Source organism: Cygnus olor, chromosome 14 (assembly GCF_009769625.2).
Source record: "Cygnus olor isolate bCygOlo1 chromosome 14, bCygOlo1.pri.v2, whole genome shotgun sequence".
NCBI lineage: Eukaryota > Metazoa > Chordata > Aves > Anseriformes > Anatidae > Cygnus > Cygnus olor.
Window position 1 is genome coordinate 19,287,279 of NC_049182.1, and position 14,090 is coordinate 19,301,368.

General features: G+C 49.7%; 1 protein-coding gene across 2 annotated transcripts; it reads left to right on the forward strand.

The window, feature by feature from the left end:
• Positions 1-1,232: 1,232 nt before the first annotated feature.
• Positions 1,233-9,738, forward strand: C1QTNF2 (C1q and TNF related 2). 2 transcript variants are annotated; one of them, XM_040573604.1, is made up of 3 exons: positions 1,233-1,559; positions 6,037-6,285; positions 7,488-9,738. In XM_040573604.1, the coding sequence occupies exons 2-3, from the start codon at positions 6,045-6,047 to the stop codon at positions 8,099-8,101; spliced, it is 855 nt and encodes a 284-aa protein (XP_040429538.1). In that variant the 5' UTR covers positions 1,233-1,559; positions 6,037-6,044; the 3' UTR covers positions 8,102-9,738. The 2 variants fall into 2 exon arrangements, with proteins under 2 accessions (XP_040429538.1, XP_040429537.1); XM_040573603.1 differs by having other exon boundaries at positions 1,251-1,555.
• Positions 9,739-14,090: the final 4,352 nt, after the last annotated feature.

The window sequence follows — 14,090 nt, forward strand, 5'->3', positions numbered from 1 at the left end:
GGGTTTCTCCACCTCAGCTCATTCCTGGTGCTGGCTGTGCTGATGGCTCCTCTGCCTGTGGCTGCTCCTGCACCAGGGACTTCCCAGCGCAAAGCCACTCAGGGTGGGAAAAGCTGGTCCTGTGTGCGGGGGAGAGAGCCCCATCAAGGAAAATATATTTATAATATTTGAATGATGCTGTGCAACACTGCTGTGCTGTCTGTTGGTGCCTGGGCTGCCAGCACATCACGGCAGCAGCCCTGGGCTCCGTCAGTGAGACATCCCCACCCCTCCAGGGCAGCTTCACTGACTGCAGCTCACCAAGAGAGGTGCAGACACACTTTATTTTTATGTTATGTCTCTAACGCAGATAAATGCAGCTAAAACCTTTCTTACCATGTTCTGAGAGCAAGTTCAGGGCAAAGCTTTTTTTTTTTTTAAAAAAAAAAAAAAAAGAGAGCTCTGCTAAGGATGAATTCTGGCATAAGAAGGAGCGAAGCTTGTGGAGTACTTCAGAGGACTTGCACGGACTTGCACTGAGCAGAAGACATTTGCTGGCTGACCTCGCAGCCCAGCCGCCAGCACACGCCTGTCCCAGGCACTGGGCATGGCAGGAGCCTGCAGCCAGAAGCACCGGTGGGACAGGACGGCCCCAGGGCACCACTGCCCTCGTGGCACCGCTCGCTGGGCACCCCACGGTAGCCCGACGCCCATTTCAGGCACCACTTCCAACATTACTGCCCATCTTCAACAAGTGGTAGGGCTTCGCAATTACTCTGCAAGCTTAAAACAAAGCCCTCACCCTTTCCAAAGGCAGGAACGGTCCTGCCCCGACATCTTGGTGTCGAGGTTTCCACGTCTTGTCTCCCACATCCACCTGGGGCACTTGTGAAGCATCTGCTGACTCCTCTCAAAACTCACATTTACAAAGCTGCTGCTTCACGGTGATGTCTTTTACTTCAAGCCTGGAATGATCTGCCCGTACTGATTTGTCTAAATTATTTTAGACACAATGAGTGAGCTTCCACCCTCAGGATAAGATCTGCTTCCCTTGCTGGTGCTCTAGGACCAAGCTTCTACATTATTCCCTGGTTCAGTCCCTGTACCCTTACAAATTCTGCCTGTACGGGCAGTGGCTATGGCAGAGAGGCAGAACCTGCCAGAAACGGCCGAGGCAAACTCCCGAGCCTTCCTCCCAGACTGCACAGGAGAGAGGAGAGAGGCTCCCCAGGCACCGAGAGCTTTCCAGCCATGTGTGCGTAAAGCTTTCTGCCCACACCACGTGACAGAGGAAGAGGCTCGGACCCATTACACAATAATAAAACTATGCCTTTGGCAAAGTGGAGCCAAAGCCTAGAGCTGCTGCAGGAAGCTAGCGATACATGCAAAACGGGGTAAAACATTAATAAAGACGAAAGAGCCAAGAAGTGAGGACTGCAGAGCACCCTCAGAAGGACGCTGTCGTGGCAGGACGGGCTCTGTGCTCTGCTGCGTGACAGCGACCTGCAGCAAAACAGCAGCAAAACCGTGCGGGATTCCAGCGCCTGTCAAGATCTCGCTGAAGAGATCAGCCTGGGTGAGTAAATTCACTTTTCCTTTTTTTCTTTTCCCTCCTCCTCTTAACCTTAACTTGGGAAACTTACCAAATAAGGTCTAACTGATGAAGCACTCAGGTTTCCAGTGCCTGCACAGGAATCCATAAAGACAGCAGCGGCAAGTTAAAAGAAACCATCTGGGAAGGAAACATTCCTCGGGTTTCCAGCAGGAGCACCCACCTCGCCCAGCCGAAACCACAGCCTCCCCCTTCGCTGCGGTACCAGGCAGCAGCTGCTGTGCCACGGGTCTGTCCTGGGGCTGGGGAAGGCTTGGCACAGGCACTGCAGCTGCTTACAGCGGAGGAGGTGATGCCATTTTGGGTGCAGGAGACGCATCACTTTCCTTTATCTCCTTTGACATTACTTTGTGCAAAAAATCAAATTCGTATCTGCTATAGCTACTTCATCAGCTTGTATCAGAAATTAAATGCATGTATTTCAGCTTTTGCTCCCCATGCAGAGGTGCATGGAACTGCACAAGGTGGCTTCCCTGGCCAAAATCCACCGTCCGGCCACCACGCCTGGCAAACCCTTGGGGCTTTCCCTCCAGTGTGCTTTCAGCCCAGCCGCCCCACAAGCACCAGGAGCTACAGCTGCTCCTTTGCACCTGGGGCTCACTCCTATGGGCAAAATTGTTTCTTGCAGACGCCCTTTTTAAATGCACATACATCTCCAGAAATAGCTCAGGCAATAGAAGTGGTCGCACAGGGGCTTCCAGCAGGCACTCAGAGCAGGGATGCTGCAGCAGCCGAAGGGGGACACAGCGAGAGATGTGTCCCCCCGAGCTCCTTTCTGTGAGCCACCTCCAGCTGCTGCAAGCCAGAAATCAGGAGCAGGGGCTGCAAGGAGCCCTGTGGGGACAGAACTCCTGGGGAGGGGGCGCCCAAGTGACAGAGATGCTCTGGGGACAAGCAGCATGCACAGAAAAGCCATTAGAGAGCAGTCCCCTTGCAGAAATGCTCGACGGGCCACAGAAGCCTGACACATTTTCTATAGAGCCATGCTCCAGCTTTAAGACTCACGAGTGAACACTTTCTAAAGCCATCTCCTTCCCAGTTTGCTTCTTCACAAACATTCCCCAAAATTATCCTGTGGGGTTCCACAGCACTATTTTAGGGACTGCACTGGCCCCGGGGGATGCCCTGGATGCCATAGCAGCAATTTCTGTGGATTCAGCTGAAGGACACAGGAAATCCTTGTATCTAAATCCCAGTTGATGGACACCTGTCACTCCACCTGCCTGTGCTGCATCCTTCCAGCTCAGGCTTCCCACATTCACAGTACATTTTGGAGCCTCTCTCAGAGCCCAGAGGCTGGCAGAAAAACGACCCAGCTGGGATGAGGACCTGAGGCCTCAGCCTGGAGCCTGCCCAGCATCTGGGAGCCCAGAGGGTCTTCCTTCCAAGAGCTCTACCTCAGAACAACTCAGCTCCACCATCTCCACCACATCCACCCCTGACTTGTCTCCAACCCAAGCAGCACTCCATCACCAGCTCTCATAGCCCCCGGGGCATGGTGGGGGGTTGTGACCCACACACCATGTATTTGTCATGGCCATTAAGTCTCCAAGAGCCTATTACAAAAGGCATTAATTAAAATGTTACTGTAACAGCAAGATCTCAGCTGAAACTGTGCTGGTTGGTCTTCACTGTCAGATCTGCCTGTGCCGAGGAGAGGAAAGATGCTGATCTGTTTCCAATTTGCTTCTTGGAGCTCATCATATGTTCTACATTGAAGAGCAATTTTCCTTTTAAGGTGGAACAGCACGGGGTTTGTTTTCTTTCAAAGAGGTTTCTTTAAAAGGTTATTTATAGATTCTCTTGTGAATGTGACCACGCTCCCACCCCACACACACTGCTGTGGTGTGGGATGAAGAGGTCTTGCAGAGCCAAAAATTACCATTGACTCGGGAGCTGCACCAGAGCACTGCTCCAGGTAGCCAAATATTCCTCGTCTGTTTGAGTATTGGTACTACAAACCTCTTAGCCTCAGGGTATTTTGTGTTTTATCCCATGGGGTTAACTACTGGGGTTGTTTGAGGGTAAACAGAAGTACTTGCGCTAAGAAAGGTTAAGAGAAGGTGCCCTGCCCTCTGCCTTGTGCTCACTCGTACTCATTTCTCCTCTACATGAAGCAGTCCCACCTTTTTTTTTTCCCACCCCCTCGGTTATGTCCCACAACAAAATATCTCCTTGCCACAACTAATTAGTGTCATCCATCTCCAAATGCCTCTCCCTTCCCTTCTGCCCCATTTGAGGTGGTTACTGGGAAGTGGGGATGGAGCTTCCCTTAGGATCTCCCCGCTCCGCAGGCATTTTAGCACTTTGTTCCCCTTTCTGTGAGCAAGAAGTCTTTATTCAGCTGTCCACATCAATACCGGTTTGTGGTTTGGGTCTCACAAGGCCATTAAACCAACACTTTTCACCAGCAAATAAACATGGATATAAGAAAAGCGGAAGAGACCAGAAGAACAGACTGGCTGAGCAGGCAGCCCCAGCCCGGAGATCTGTTCTGCATTTCCCACTCCCCTGCATGGTCCTAATTCCATAGCTCGCAGGACGGGGGGCTCCCACTCCGCGTTAACGTGCCGCATATTGCCGGCTGGATTTGGAGCACGTCATGTGCATTTCCACCCCTTTCAGGAGCCGATAGCGGGGGAGAGCACTAAGGCAACGTGCAATGCGTACGGTGCTTTGAACACCTCCTTCCCAGTGCCGGAGTTAAGCAGAACACGCTGGAGAGAAGCCAAAGCCCGCCGCTGTTTGCCTTGACACCAAGCAGGACCCTGCCCGACCAAATGGCCCATGAGAGGTTTGGGATGTCACAACTCCTCCGTCTGTCACTTTTATGTTTAGCTGTAAATTTACTCCAGCACCAGAGTACGAAGAAATATTTGAAAGGCAGGTTTCTTGCTTTATAAGCCTTGCTTCTGTGTTTAGCTCGCAGGACCTGAGGATGTGATAAGAAAGCCCACACAAGTGGATGGCTTTCAGAGCCTCCTACAGTACAGGGTGGCTGCAGTAAGGGACGGACTGCATTTCACGGGAGTCTTTGCCGTCGTATAAGCACGTGTACCTCTTAGCCTGGGGGACAGGAGTTGTACCAAAGCGACAGGTGGCTAACACCTTTAAAACATTCCTCTGGCTTCACCTTGACTGATCACGGAGCTACCGAGCAAACAATGAACCGGCCAGAGTTGTAAGGGGCAGGTTTAGGCTTTGGGCTTCATTTCAAGGGTTACTCCAACTACGGAAGCGCAAAGAAAGAGATTGGGTCGGGGAAGCCTTTCACCCACCACCGGCTCATTTCTACACCCAGGCCACTGGAAAACAGCCCAACCCCACCAGCCCCTGCCGCAGCCCACGGTCAGCGCCCACGGCTCATGGCTGTCACTCCCCTCGCTGGCAAAGGGAGGGGGAAAACCCTCAGCTGGGGCACCCCCAGGTGCACGGCATCCTTCAGAGCTGGGAAGGGAACAGCACAAGCACTGCACCCACGGGTAGACAGAAACTGATGACACAGGGGAAATCCTCTTCTTAACTACAGCTGTAACCATGTGCAGATGCAGAACCAACACAAATTCTAGTTTAAACTCTTCTAGCATTCGGTCTCAGGTAGGCTGTGCATGAAGATGAGCTCGTGTCAATCAGCCTGATTTTGAGCATCTTCTCTCAGCTGGCAGTGCACCTGAGTGCTGCTTCAAGATGCAGAGGGCTTACTCTGTGCACAGCTCCTTGCAAACAGCTCTGCACACAGACGTCCAGAGGGAGATTATACTGCAGGATAACTGCTCCGCATCACCAGGAGTTCCATGGGAATAGCTGTGTTCAGAAATCATTTCCTGTCAGAACACCCTCCTCCCGTCCACGAGTGGAGTCAGACAAGCTCAGGAGGCTCAGCACCCTCCTGTGAATGAAGGCAGAGCCCAGGTTTCTCCAGAAAATCTCCCCTTGCTATATTCTATGCTTAAAACAATGGCTTATTTTTCAGAGAAGGGAAGGGCAAAGAGGAGGGGAATGGTAAAGGTGAAGTGAAGCAGTGATGGAGCAGTGAAGGGGTTTGGGGAGGCTGTGGGAGAGGCCAGAGACATCATTTCTGACTCTGACCTTGTCCGAGTCCTTCCTTGCGCATAGATAAACACTCACAGACAGACTTCAGAGAGGAGCTGGAGCTGCCAGGTACATTAGCATGAGAAAGGTGGGAGAGCAGGAAAAAGGATGGGTGGTCATGGATAGGAGTTTAGAGAAGAGCAAGTTTGAGAAGAAAATATTGCTCAGACCTGGAAAATTCCCTGAGCAAAAGCCTTGAATTCGCATCCCTCCAAAACAAACAGCTTCCTCGCCCTGCCAAAAAACATTCCATTTTTATGAGCCTCCACAACACGCAGGCCTGGCAGAGGGGACACTGCCGTGCCCTCACTCACTGCTCCCCGCACACCTCCGACCCCATCTCATTTCTACAGGCTGCGCCATGATCTCTGCTGTCCTCCTCCTCTGGACCATGCCCTGCGTGGCAAACCACATCCTCGGGGGCTTTGCCAAGGCAGCGCTGCAGGAGGGTCCCCAGCTGGCGTGCAGCCTGCCGGGCCCCCCCGGGCCCCCTGGTCCTCCCGGTGCTCCCGGTGCTCCGGGGACGGTCGGCAGGATGGGCTTCCCGGGGAAAGATGGCAAGGATGGCAAGGACGGGGACAAAGGCGAGCACGGTGATGAAGGTAAGAGGGAAGAAATTCTTTGGGAAATAAGAATAAAATATAAAAGCATCATCCCAAACACTGTGCCAAAACCTTCCAAAATATATATTTTTGCTGATCGTCTTAATGCTGCATGTAATTCTTATCATCTTCATTTTAATATTGCACATTTTCCCCCAGAGGGAGATTTTCCCTGTTTTGACACATGCGCCCTAGCCAAGAGACACAGGGCTGGTCTCGGATTGCTGCTTTCAAGGGAAACAAATTCAGAAGCAAAAATTTAGTACTGGCTCCCTAGAGCACCCTAACTGGGTAGCAGACACTGCTCTGACCACGCTCCACCTAAATCAAAGCAAATGTCAACCCTAGTTTAATCCTGCGGTGGGATTCCCGTTTAGCTCAGCCCTTACTGTGAGCATCAGGACCCGCAGGAGTCAGAACCCGCTGATCTCCCGCCGCCACCCCAGAGCACCCTCCTGGCTCAGCAGAACACCACCATACCAATGCTGCATCTTCTCTTCTCTCTCCCCCAAAACAGACTCTGGAGGACAAGTTTCCAGCCGCAGCTGCATTGAAATCTTGTCGCTACAGCAGATCAAGAGACACAAAATAAATCCCCCTGAAATTTTCTTGTATCAGATACTACCACGCTCAGGGCTCGCCAGCAGTTTCAGCATCACTGTGACAGAGCCCAGCTTGCTCCCCATCTCAAGGCAGTCCCTGCACCAGGTGTCTTCTGGTTCACAACTGGTCCAGATCCCAGCTAAACTGGGGATTTTTCTACACCTAGAATCCATTTTTTCACAACACAGTTTCATGTTAAATGTAAAAAAAATAGGCAGAAGATTAAACGTACCCATCTGCTCAAAGCTAGTTTCCAAAAGCTTTATGAACCCATCCAGCTCCTTCAAAACCCAAAGATTTAAAGCTTTCTCCCAGCTAGCTTTATAATTTATTACTCCTTTTTCTCAAGTGAGTCAGATAACTGAACCAGCCTTTTGGTCCTTAAAGAGGACAGGCTTTCCTGCTCCCAAGTCCTGTTATCATGCCAGCTACTGAATGTGGTTAATGAGTCCTGACACGTCCCGCCCCAGGTGGTATTTCATCGGGATTCTCACTAGCAAGGTTTTCCTCCCACATGAAAACGTACTGCTGCATTGATATAATTCCTTTCCACTCGCCATATTTTAACTAAAAAGTTTACAAGGTTATTTGTCTTCCAGGTCCACGGGGCAGAACAGGAAACCCAGGCAAGCCAGGACCAAAGGGGAAAGCGGGAGCTATCGGCAAGGCAGGCCCACGAGGACCAAAGGGTTTAAAGGGCAATCCTGGAAAAAATGGAGCACCGGGAAAGAAAGGACCCAAAGGGAACAAGGGTGAGACTGGCATGCCAGGACCCTGCACCTGTAATGCCAACAAAGCCAAATCTGCCTTTTCTGTGGCTGTCTCCAAAAGCTACCCAAGGGAAAGGCTGCCCATCAAATTTGACAGGATCCTTATGAACGAAGGAGGACATTACAACGCTTCCAGCGGGAAATTTATATGCAGCATCCCAGGTATTTACTACTTCACTTATGATATCACCTTGGCCAACAAACATTTGGCCATTGGCCTGGTCCACAACGGGCAGTACCGGATCAAGACCTTTGACGCCAACACTGGGAACCACGACGTTGCCTCTGGATCAACCATCCTTTCTCTGAAGCGGGAGGATGAAGTATGGCTGCAGATCTTTTACTCTGAACAAAACGGGCTCTTTTATGACCCCTACTGGACAGACAGCTTATTCACTGGCTTTCTGATTTATCCTGATCAAGATTATCTCAATGAAATATAGAGCGAGAAACAAACCCATCGGGAAAAAAATAGGAAATGGATGCAACCTCAGTCCAGCAAAGTGTAGCCTGTACATGGACATGTGTGTTGTTATATCATTCCACATTTTTCACGCTAACAGCCTGTATTGGCTCCTTAGATATTTACTTGATGTCACCAACTCGTCCACAGGGTGTGCCAGGATTAGTAGGAACAACCTTTAAGTAACCTCATGAGTCTCTAAACCTTGAAGCTACCCGTCATGTTTTCCCACCACCATCCAAACGTGCCATGGACATGTAACTCAAGTACTGGTGCAGAATGTTTTCATTATTGTATTATTATAAAGCGTGGAGATCAAAAATCATTTCCTGAAAGCCGAGCTCCTAAGTGCCATTGATGTTGGAGACTGTATCAGTGCCTCTCTGCCCCCCACCCCCAATAATAATAATAATAATAATAATAATAATAATAATAACAACAACAATAATAACAATAAGCCTTGTTACACTTTACCAGCTTCCTAAAAGTCAGGAAGTTATCAGCTACTGTTACAAAAGTGCCAGTAACTCTCAGCCTCATCAAAGCAGAACTAATAAGCAAAGGCATCCGGTCTAAACAGGACATGCCACAAAGGAGAGAGCTCATTTAAGGCTGAAGGTAAAACTCCTGCTAAGATACATCTTGTTGCATCGAGCACTGCTGGCATTTCTCAGATTTCAGCTGCTCGTAGTGGTGCTGGGGTCCTGTACTGGCTTTCAGGCGAGCACTGATAAGATATGACCAGAGACAGACTTTGGCTGTGCAAGCCAAATACTTGCCAGCCTCCTACCCTTGGCAGAGAGGGAACTTCGCAAACAGGACTGAATTTTCTGAGACAGCATGAACCTTCACTACAGAAACAGCTTCAGTAACACACCCATGTCTTGATTCCTGCCAGTTTTTCCTTCATCCCTGGCAGCTTCTGCTGGAAGGAGATACTTGTGGTGCTGCTGAGATCCTCCTCAAGGGCTTAAGGCTACACACAGACTCTGGTCTTACCGACATGCTTTGTTTTTTTGGTTTTGTATGTCAATATTACAGATACTCTGAAATCAATGTCTTGGTGCTAAATGGTATTTAAAAGATAAGAAGCAGAAAAGTCAAAAGCTGAGCTTTTTGCTTTTGCTATGTTGAGCTTTGCTTTTCTTTCCAACCCAAACATCAGCTAATACAGGGATGTGCTCCAAAAGGATTTGCTATTACCACAGCAAGAAGAGTTCTCCTGCTATCAAGCTGCCCATTCGGCTGCCTTGCCCCAGGATGTCAAACCCACCCTGTAACAGAGGGCTATCTCAGCAGCCAGATGGAAGGAGTCTCTTCCTTACTATCAGATGCATCTTCTTGGTTTCCACATTCATATTTCTTGGCTCCTTTATCACTTCGCTAAACTTCATACGAATTTCCAGCTCCTCTAATCTTCATATTCAGGCACTGAAGGGGTAGTCCATAAGAACAAATTAAGATTTTTTTTTTAAAATCTTACTTTCACAAATTAAAATAGTTGCATGATTTTCGTGAACTACAGTAATTGTGTTACATCTTTTGAAAATAATTTCAAATACATTTTATAAAAATAAAGCTGAACAAAAATACTGGAATAGCCTTGATACTAATAAAGCAGTGTTCTAGAAGTTATTTCAGAACTGCTACACATTCCATAGACGCTTTTAGTTTTAGAGATGGATTTCATAGGGCCAGGTGCCAACAGAGTATCTCCTCCCTCCAAAGCCAATAAGCCAAGGACCACACTTTTCTGCTCTCTATCCAAGACTATCTGCAAGGTGGAAGAATAGTATCTGTCCATTCCCCTGAAGCTGCTCACCTCGCTGGCAGGTGTCCTTTCCCTGGCAGTAGCTGCTCAAATAACATTTCACTTTATAGACTCTCATTTAGGATGTCCCGGGGTGCATTTTGCAGGCAGCTTCCTGAAGGCAGCAGCAGTTCAAGCACTGCCTTTCTCTCCCAGTGCCCAGCCCTACACTCCCACTCTCACAGCCCGGGAGCCCAGCTGGGGCCAGGACAGCTTTTGGGCAGAGCCAATGTGCCCGCAGGTCTCTGCCCTGACACAGCTCCCCAGCACCATGTTAGAGGCAGCCCGAGGGAGGTGGCAGGACTGCTGCCAAGAGAGTGCTCCTCTCCGCAGTCCTTTCCCCCCCCCCAATTCAATATGTCACCCATTCCCAAAAGGATTTTGTTTTTCTGATGTATAGGCAGGTTAGTTTTTCACTGGGTTTGAGGTGACTCCACTTGGTGCAATGCAGGTGCCAGAGCTGGGAGTGGATGGGAGAGCATTGTGGGGAACTAGACTGAGAAGAGGAACATGGAAGGAAAGCAGCAGTCAGGAGTTAGCTCAGCTGAACCATCAACCATCCTATATGGCTAAACTCCCAGTTGTCTGTTATCTCAGAGGGCCCCAGCAGGGAGCATTTCCCCTTGTCAGCCCTCTGGGGCTTCCCCTAGCTGGCTTCCCCTGATGAGAAGCAATGGGAGTTATTAACTCTGGCAAAGCATTTTTTTTGTCTAGTGAAAATTTGCAAATGAGTCTCTATGTCTGGAAGATTAAAATGCAAATGACAGAGAAACCCCCTGACCCCTGCTAAGTGCTCAGTAAAATACAGCTTGCTTTCAGTCTGGGGCTGAGGTCCTCCCTGCCGACCAGGAACACTGGCTCCACCATGCTCACACACACCCTTGGGAACTGCCCCTGCCACCACACCAGGTCACAGTGTGGCTTCTGTGCTGCAGGGCTTAGCCCCAGCCCTTGCAGATCTGCTGCCATCAAGGACTCACGAGGGAAAACTCAGCCCTTTCAGATACTGCAGGCAAAAGGGAGAGGAACAGCTTCCTCTGTATTAATTTTTCTCCGATTATTTAACCTCCCATTGGGCTGCAGTCAGTTAAAGATACCATGCATCAATTATTTCTGTGAAAGAAGCGTGAGTGTTTGAAGTGATACACTCTTGCGCAGGTTTCTGTGAAAGAGATTAATTTCCTCTTAGCATGCCTTAAAAGCAAACAAAGCAACTTGCATGCTGAACAAAATGTCTCCACTCAGCCCAATCCTGCACAAGAATCATTCCAAGCAGCTGCAGGCTTCCCTCCTCCTGTTTCCCCAGGAGAAGAGGGAGGGAAGAGCAGCTGGCGAGGCAGCAAGTGACTGGGTCATCACAAGGCCGACCACTGGAACACTGAATTTGGGGCGTTTCCCCCCCCCCCCCTAAAGTGACTGGCTCAGGCTTCAGAGATTTTCAAAAATAACACATCCTGGCTTGCTTCTGCATCTTCAGGCTGCATTTTGGTTTGTGCTTCCATTTTCCTCCAGCCAAGCAGCTTTATTTATTTATTTTTAAGACCGGGATTAACAAAATTTTATTCCAGGAATAAAATATTCCAGGAGTTTCTGGAAAAAACACCACATAAAGAGCTCTGGCTTTCACAGCCAAGCTCTCGCAGGAGAGAACCACTCCCACACAGGCTGCTTGCTCCAGCCCAGGCAGTTCCCAGCACCTCCATCCCAGGGGGAGCAGAGCTGGGAACATCCTGGCCAAGCAAACACATGGGCAGATACTGTCAGGAAGGAGGGAGGATGGGAGGGAGGAAGGAACACGCTGACCAAGGCAGGATGCCATCTGCGTCTACCACCCTCATGCAAGACCTCTTACACTGCAATAGCCTCCTGCACTGTGAGCACCAGCACTGCCATTTGCTGCCTTGGACTCCAAGTTTTGTCACAGGTGAGTCCCTCTGGGCATTCAGCATGCCAGGAGGAGGTGAGGAAAGGTAGCTGCAGCATCTACCTTTTGTGTTCATTCAGCAATAAAGGCTCAGCAGGTTCATCCTGTTGCTCATTAGAGACAAGCACAGACATGGCTGTGACACACCTGCCCAGGTCCCCTCCATGTTGTCAAAATGTTTCCTGCCAGAGGAGCTCATATCTGCTACCACAGGGCTTTCCCCTTCCCATGTTCATCCCAACACCATGCAGTGCTGTACCTTGCAGGGTCAGGCTTGCTTTCAGCTCAGACAAAGCTGTAATTTCGCACCACTCTGCACAAATATTGGCAAATTGGGAATCACTCAGCACTGGGTGAGCCCAAGTCCCAGGATAAACCCCACTGTCTGTTGCTGCTTCTGATCCCTTAACTCGGTCTCCCAGAGCCTGTTTTCCCCTTGTGGGGTTGTCTACACAACAGGATCATGAGGTTTATTAGCACATGGGTTTGCTGTGCCCGTTTAGACCAGTTAACCCAACAGTGAGCATCCCCGGTGCTAAAGATGGAAAAGCCATTGTTCTTCCAGATTGTGTCAATGCTGCCTTGCTAAGTAACACCAGCCCCTGCTAAAGGAACATTTCTGCACTTGAAGTGACCCAGGTCCCACAGCAGAAGCTGCCAAATTACATCTGGACATCACAGGCCTGTGACTGCAGGGCCCTGAGCCCCCAGTGCTCCTGCCTCAGCTGCCCCCAGGCCCTGGCCTGGCCCCTAAATGTGGCACCAGGGATTTTACTGTGGGGAAATGATAATGGTTCTCTTGCCCCATCCTATTATAACCCTGTAGTTACCTTGAGATTCCTCATGGCATTTTTCAGCGAACCTGTGGTGCAGAGGCAGTGTCCTTGGGCGCTTGACAGGCAGGTCAGGAAGCGGAAGACTTCTGCAAGAGAGGGTAAATTCTGAGTTTCCTGTCACCACATAAACCAGTAGCTGGGAAGAGGAATGAGGAAATCCCGGCACTCCAGCTAGCATGTCCCAGGGGAAATCCAGGGGGCCTGGTTCTGCCTCAGTTCTTGGGCACAGCACTGAGGTACAGCAGGCCGCTGGGAAGCAGAGGGCCCACAAGCCTCTACCCACGGCCGGCATCATGCCCATGAAGTCATGGATCTCAGCACCCTCAGGAGAGCTGCAAGCAAGCCACTGTCCCACTCTGTGCCAGCAGGAAGGAAAACTCAGCAGCCATTTAAAAGCTGGTCAATAAAACTGCCTGAAAGAGCAGCAGTATTTTCCTCAAGTATCAGAATAGAACCCAAAGGGCTGTTCTTTCCTTGTCTTGTCACAGGCTCAATAACCTGGCATGGACACACACCCGGCAGCAGCTCACTGTTTTTTTCTTTGTTTGTTTGTTTGTTTCTGTGTGTCTTTTGCTAGATGAGCCCCTCTCTGCTGAGCCCCGTGAGTGCTCATACTGGGAAGGGACAGGACAGAGTGGATTTGGGCCCCTCTCTGTAAGTCCCACCACAACAGTTTAATGCTGCTGAAAGAAGAAGCCCTGCTTATCTCACTGCTCCTGCCTGTGCCTTCTTGCTGCTTATTTAGTACTGGCTTCAGATCCTTCTATGAGCCCATATAACACTAAAATTACAGAAGATTAGCCTAACAGAAAAAAATAGACTTAATAAAGTACATTAGGGAGTGAAAACGTGATGAGTGACAGGACTAGTACAAAGGAACAAGGGAACCAGGATAGGAAAAGATAGAGAGACATGGAGAATCATGACACGGAGACATGGAGAGAAGGAAGATCGCTTTTTTTCAATATCAAGAATTTATCACACTATACTTTCACTAAGAGCACTTAAATTGACTTAAATTAGTGCTCAAGCAGTTGATGAGCCAACTTGGCTTTGGGATCCTGTTGAAATGGGAGGCACCTGGGTAGTAACCACCTGGGCTGCTCACCTGGGAAAGGAAATACGTAGTGCGGGTGTTGGGCCCTAGACAGGTACAAGGTCATCCCTGCTGGCATTGGTCCCCTCAATAGGCACTAGAGGAGCTTGTCTTTGCTTCTGGTAGCAGGTCGGGGGGGTGAGCTAACTGGCCTGAGTTGCTTCTAGATGTCCTTTGGGCACACACAGCCTCCCTGATAGGGGTACAGTCATGAGCTGGTGCTGTTTGTGTTGCACGTAAGACTTGACTAAGAAGCACCTTTTTTCTACATAGGCTCAACTAAGAGCACCCCAGCTCCTTACT

What these genes read in the sequence shown, in the direction of transcription:
- C1QTNF2 (XM_040573604.1), top strand. Translation starts at nt 6,045, where the DNA reads ATGATCTCTGCTGTCCTCCTCCTCTGGACCATGCCCTGCGTGGCAAAC. An exon ending in AGGCGAGCACGGTGATGAAG is followed by an intron (nt 6,286 to 7,487) that starts GTAAGAGGGAAG and finishes TTTGTCTTCCAG; the next exon opens with GTCCACGGGGCAGAACAGGA.